This window comes from Squalius cephalus (genome assembly GCF_949319135.1).
Source record: "Squalius cephalus genome assembly, chromosome: 4".
Taxonomy (NCBI): Eukaryota; Metazoa; Chordata; class Actinopteri; order Cypriniformes; family Leuciscidae; genus Squalius; species Squalius cephalus.
The window spans coordinates 36,146,240-36,152,679 of record NC_137125.1 but is presented as its reverse complement, the minus strand read 5'-3'; the positions used below and the strand labels follow the sequence as shown (position 1 = coordinate 36,152,679).

Here is a 6,440-nt window from a genome sequence, read left to right as displayed (position 1 = left end):
GCTTTGTAAGTGATCAGCAATATTTTAAAATTGATGCGATGTTTAATAGGGAGCCAGTGCAGTTTTGACAGAACCGGGCTAATATGGTCGCACTTCCTGGTTCTGGTAAGAACTCGAGCTGCTGCGTTTTGAACTAGCTGTAGTTTGTTTATTAAGCGTGCAGGGCAACCACCCAGTAGAGCATTACAATAATCTAGCCTTGAGGTCATGAACGCATGAACTAACTGTTCCGCATTTGTCACTGAGAGCATATGGCGTAATTTAGATATATTTTTAAGATGGAAAAATGCAGTTTTACAGATACTAGACACATGACTTTCAAATGAAAGATTGGTATCAAAGAGCACACCCAGGTTCCTAACCGATGACGAAGACTTAACAGAGCAGCCATCAAGTGTTAGACAGTATTCTAGGTTATTACGTGAGGAAGTTTTTTGTCCAATAATTAGAATCTCTGTTTTTTCAGAATTTAGAAGTAGGAAATTACGAGTCATCCAATTTTTTATATCAGCTATGCATTCTGTTAATTTAGTGAATTGGTAGGTTTCGTTTGGTTTTGAAGAAATATACAGCTGAGTATCGTCGGCATAACAATGAAAGCTAATTCCATGTTTCCTAATGATATCTCCTAATGGTAGCATGTACAGAGTGAACAGCAGCGGTCCTACTGAGCCTTGTGGTACGCCATACTGAACTTGTGATCGATAAGACATCTCTTCATTTACTGCTACAAACTGATAACGGTCAGATAAGTATGATTTAAACCATGGTAGTGCAATTACACTAATGCCAACATAATTTTCGAGTCTATTTAAAAGAATGTTGTGGTCGATAGTGTCAAATGCAGCACTAAGATCGAGTAACACTAATAGAGAGACACAACCACGATCGGATGATAAGAGCAAATCATTTGTGACTCTAACGAGAGCTGTCTCGGTACTATGGTACGGTCTAAATCCGGACTGGAAATCCTCGTGGATATCATTTCTTTCAAGAAAGGAACACAGTTGTGAGGATACTGCTTTTTCTAATATCTTTGACAGAAAAGGTAGATTCGAGATCGGCCTGTAATTGACTAATTCTGTAGGATCAAGTTGCGGTTTTTTAACAAGCGGTTTAATCATAGCCAGCTTAAAGGTTTTTGGTACGTATCCTAGAGACAAAGATGAATTAATGATATTAAGAAGAGGATCTATGACCTCTGGAAGTATTTCTTTCAGTAGCTTAGTCGGTATAGGGGTCTAACATACATGTTGTAGATTTAGATGATTTAACGAGTTTAGTAAATTCTTCCTCTCCTATAGCAACGAATGAATAAAATTTTTCCTCAGGGAGACTACAATGCACTGCCTGATGCGATACTGTAGTAGACGGTTGCATAGTTATAATTTTCTCCCTGATATTATCAATCTTATAAGTGAAGAAGTTCATAAAGTCATTACTGCTGTGTTGCTTGGAAACTTCAGTGCTTGAAGCTTTCTTTTTCGTTAGTTTAGCCACCATTTCAAATAAATACCTAGGATTATGTTTATTTTCTTCTAATAGGGTTGAAAAATAAGCAGATCTAGCAGCTTTTAAGGCCTCTCTGTACGTAATCAAGCTCTCTTTCCATGAAATGCGAAATACCTCTAGTTTTGTTTTCTTCCAGTTGCGCTCCATTTTTCTGAAGGCTCTCTTAAGGGCCCGAGTGTGCTCGTTGTACCATGGCGTTGGACTATTTTCTTTAATCTTCTTTAAGCGCAACGGAGCAACTGTGTCTAAAGTGCTGGAAAAGAGAGAGTTAAAAGTTTCTGTTGCAATATCGAGTTCTTCTAAGCTATCCGGGATGCTGAGATGATGAAACTGATTAGGAAGATTATTAATAAAGCAATCTTTAGTGGCAGAAGTGATAGGTCTAACATATTTGAAACACGGAGTCGGCTTTGCAGCCTTGGCTAAATGAAGTTTACACGAGACTAGATAATGATCTGAGATGTCATCGCTCTGCTGCAGAATTTCAACGGCATCAACATCTATTCCATGTGATAATATTAGATCTAGAGTATGATTACGACAATGAGTAGGTCCTGACACGTGTTGTCTAACTCCAATAGAGTTTACAATGTCTTTAAATGCCAAACCCAATGCATCTTTTTCATTATCGATGTGTATATTAAAATCACCAACAATTAGTACTTTATCTGCAGTCAATATTAATTCTGATAGAAAGTCCGCAAATTCTTTGATAAAATCTTTATGGTGCCCTGGTGGCCTGTATACAGTAGCCAGCACAAATCTCAAACGTGATTTATCATTTATACTATATATTTTTACATTAAGTACTATAACACTTCAAAAGAATCTACTAACTTCTATTTCTTATAAAATACAGAAAAGGCCTATGTCTAATCTTTTTTTCTTCTTCTTACAATAACTGTACAATTTGGGAAAATTAAAATTATTTACAGTATTTCTTTGTCCATCATGCAACAGAAATGGTCCTAATAATCTTAATTCTTGGGTGTCATAAAAAGAATCTTATTTTTTATTTTTATTTTAAATAAGATTGTCAGCCCAAAATTGTTACTCTTTCTCAAAGGCAATGAACAAACAAATATACATCTAATTTTATATTATTTTTAATTATACATCTAAAAGGTTGTGCCTCATTTGTTGGACCATAACATTCCAGTCAATATGTTATACTGAATTGTATTTATTGATGAAATAACTCTGTACTGAATTTTTCTTGCTCATATTGTCTGTTTGACTTTCATGCACTGCAACAAAAAAACTTTTTACATTATATGGCAAACATGACTAATTACCATTGTAAATATACTTTTAGTTGCAATTTGAACTTGTAGCATTATCACACTTTAAATCCTGCAGCTTGTTGAGATAAACAATCTTATGATTTAAAAAAGTGTCATACTATAGACCCAGGTCATATCTATGGACCAGAATATCATAGAGACGTGGCCGTGGGCTCTTTTGACTTGTTCTCTAAGCAACTGATGTTTTCATTTTGATTTAACTGGGGACTCTTGAGCTGCAAGCCATCTAACAAATTATAATATTAAAATTAATACTTTCTGTTGGGAGTAACATTTTTAAATTGCAATACAGCCAACTTCTACTGTAACTCTTCTTGTGTTGATATGAGAAGAAAAAGACTGTAATAAAGAGACATCAAGTGAATGGCACTGGTGAAATATCTAGCACTCATTATAAAAAATAATCAACCACTCAATGCTGCAATTGGCCAATCAGAAGGATGTATTCAGAGCCATGTGATATAAGGGCATATGTTGCAGTAATAATGTGTGCAATGTCATTTACACTGATAATAAGATGGCTTATAATGCCGGACCTTATTATCAAACAGCAGCTGGTAGAGTCAGTGACTCAGCTCTGGAAGAAAACAGAAATGTAGCAGACTGCCTGACTCATGTATTTAAGCTGTTAACAAGGAGAGGGAAAATAAACATTGTGTTGGGTCCGAGCCCACCTTGTTAAGTCCGAGTTGAGTGCAAAATCCGGGAGATGTTTCTTAATGTCATGTCATATTAATTTTATGTTGTTACTTACTGTCCGATGTCAATTTTGAGTACAAGTCCACCCAAGACTGAATCCAAGGACACCAATTAATAAATAGAAAAAAAACAATAATTTTTTTTTTTTTTCAGGTTTTCATTTTAAATGAACTTGCATAGGCTATATAAATGACCTAAAAGGCCACTTAAATGGATTATTCACCCAAAAACACAAAAGAAGAACACAAAAGAAGATATGTTAAAGATTGTCAGTAAAAAACAGTTTATGGGCCCCATTGACTTCCATATACTGTATATATATATATATATATTTTTTTTTTAAGGTGAGTACAGTGGTTACAAAATTTTCATTTTTTGGGTGAACATTCCCTTTAATTGTGCTAGAGTACACTTTCAAGACTACATTTCTTTATACTGTATATGTAATGTGATGGATTTTTTTAATTAATAAAATAGTAAACTGAATATCAAGCTAATCATAATTCTAACCTCTAACATTATTTCTCCTTTTGGCCTAAAATTCTACCACTTGAACAAAATGTACTCTGAAGATTGTGTGGAAACCAGTGGAAAATTCTGAGATGCTGGCTAAACAATATCAAAAATATAACAGTCTATAGTCTCATGACATATTGAGTAATCAACTGAACTTCTAACCTTTTCCATTTTTTAAAAAAATGATTTTAGATCTAAGTTTGCTTCTACCTAGTAACAGAAGGTTTGCATATGAAGAACCAATCAAATTGTAGGGAAATTATGTAATGTATCATGTCATTTTTTTTTTGCCATGCTTCTATTCTATAAAAACTGTTGTATTCTTTTTGCTGGTGGGATTCTCTCTGAAATTTGTCTAAGATCCCCCAGCCATGATTAAAGCATGTTCAAAGGCATTGTCTGGGAGTCTGTCTAGTTAATGCTTCGCAGCTAGTTAGTGGAACAAGTTACAGTTTATTGAGACACTAAAGACCTTATTCCCGAGAGATAGTGTCGAAAGGGGGCGAGATGTCGTCATTTGACTCTTTGTGAGACTCTTAGGCGGGGTTAGATTGCGGTCAGGTAACTATAATTCTTAGCCATTTTATTTTATGCTACTCTTAGGCGTCAACCCACGCGTTCAGAGGTGAACTCAACTGAGTATAATATTTTCAGGTGTCAGGGACACATGGTTCAACCTAAATCAGGTGCGTAGGGGAAAATCTACCACAGTAATTACAGTACAAGTACATTAAAAATATTACACTTATTTCGATGTGTTGACTAACATAGGCCTAAATCACATGTATGGGGGTGAACTTTCACTTTTTGGGTGAACTACCCCTTTAAGTATATTATTTTATATTATTACAAGTAGACTTTAAAAAAATACGTTACTTCTTTTTCACAAGGGTATATTAAGGTAATGGGGACATGAAAATGCACTGCCAATGGGGACATGAAAATGCACTGCCCAGGTATAAAACTTTTAATGTGGAAAAACTTTCTTAGTGCGCCTTTAAATTGATGTCACTATTGGACAATGTGTACTGCATGCAAACACGCATGTCTGTGATTGGCCACAGCGTTGCCTCATCATCCTCCGCAGCTCCTCCCCCAATCTCTCCTGCTTCAGCACCATCATCACTCGCATCCTTAGAGCTTCTCTCCACAGCACTTTCTCTTCATCCAGAAGACTCCAGCTCCATCCTGATCTAGCAGGCTTGAAGCTCTGAGATTACAGTAATGGAGAGCTTGCTGGATAACCCAATGAAAGCCGTGCTTTACCTCAAAGAACTGACCACGATCGTACAAAACCAGCAGAGTCTCATTCAAACCCAGCGGCAGCGGATCGACGATCTGGAGAGGAAGGTTGAGGATCTGATCGGCGAGAATCGCCAGCTGAGAGATCCGCATCAATACCACCACCATCATCCGCACCACCACCACCACCCACCCCCGCGGACCAGCAGCCCTCAGCCGGCCGCTCACCCGCACCAGCATTCGGCGACTCACGGTCAAGCCCAGCCGCAGCAACCGCAACCGCAACCGCAACCGCAACAGCAGCATCCGTCCAAACAACCGCAGCATCCTCCGGTAGCTCCCATCCATCACCCGCAGCATCTGCAGCTGGTACCTACATCCCCACCGACTCTCAAAGCGACCCAATCTAGCCCCGAGTCCGCGGAGGAGGAGAAGAGAAGCCCGTCCTGCAAATCTCTGGTTCCGCAGACACCTTCGACACTTTGCCGGTCCGTTGGACTCGCCAGGAAACCGGAGTGAGTAAAAATCACACCGAGAAACGCACAGTTCATCACACACTCTATTACTGTGTGATCATGCGGCATATGTGTGCTTTCAGAAATCGGTACATTAAAGTGTCTACGCCAAAAAATAAATAAAAAAAGGGAATGAAACGACATCCCTTTTTAAGGTCTATAAGGACTATAAATATTGAGTTTAATTAATATTAGCCCTATAACTATTATAACCGCATGGATACACGCTAGAAAATGATAATTATAATAAATAATAATAATTTAATTTAATTTAATTTGTATAGCACGTTTCAAATATCAAATGCAGCTCAAAAGGCTTCAAGTATTAGAAAATAAAAACTGTAAACATTAAGAATTAAAATGGTGTTTTAATAAAAAACAAATTACAAACCATTAAAGTGTTATATGCAGTAAAGTATTAAGAATTACATCAATATATACCTTTATGAATTTATGACTTGAATTGAAAAAAAAAAAAAAAAAAAAAAATGAAAGGAGCTATTTTTACCTGATCTGTCTTTTTGTTAATGTAACCTCAGGTTGATTCATTCATACTAATTCAATAATCAATATATTTAGATATTACCATATGAAGCATAAACATCAGCTAGAGGCAGGAACAAGTTTCAACGGAACAAGTTTCTACATGACG

The 6,440-nt window shown here is 36.8% G+C and overlaps 1 protein-coding gene across 2 annotated transcripts in view; it reads left to right on the top strand.

Moving 5' to 3' along the window:
* Window positions 1-5,167: 5,167 nt before the first annotated feature.
* Window positions 5,168-6,440, top strand: part of iqsec3a (IQ motif and Sec7 domain ArfGEF 3a) — a 145,316-nt gene continuing 144,043 nt past the window's right edge. For both annotated transcript variants that reach the window (XM_079868555.1, XM_079868554.1), the window contains exon 1: window positions 5,168-5,788. In XM_079868555.1, coding sequence (XP_079724681.1) covers window positions 5,256-5,788 — 533 coding nt within the window. In that variant the 5' untranslated portion in view covers window positions 5,168-5,255. The remainder of the gene's footprint in view (window positions 5,789-6,440) is intronic.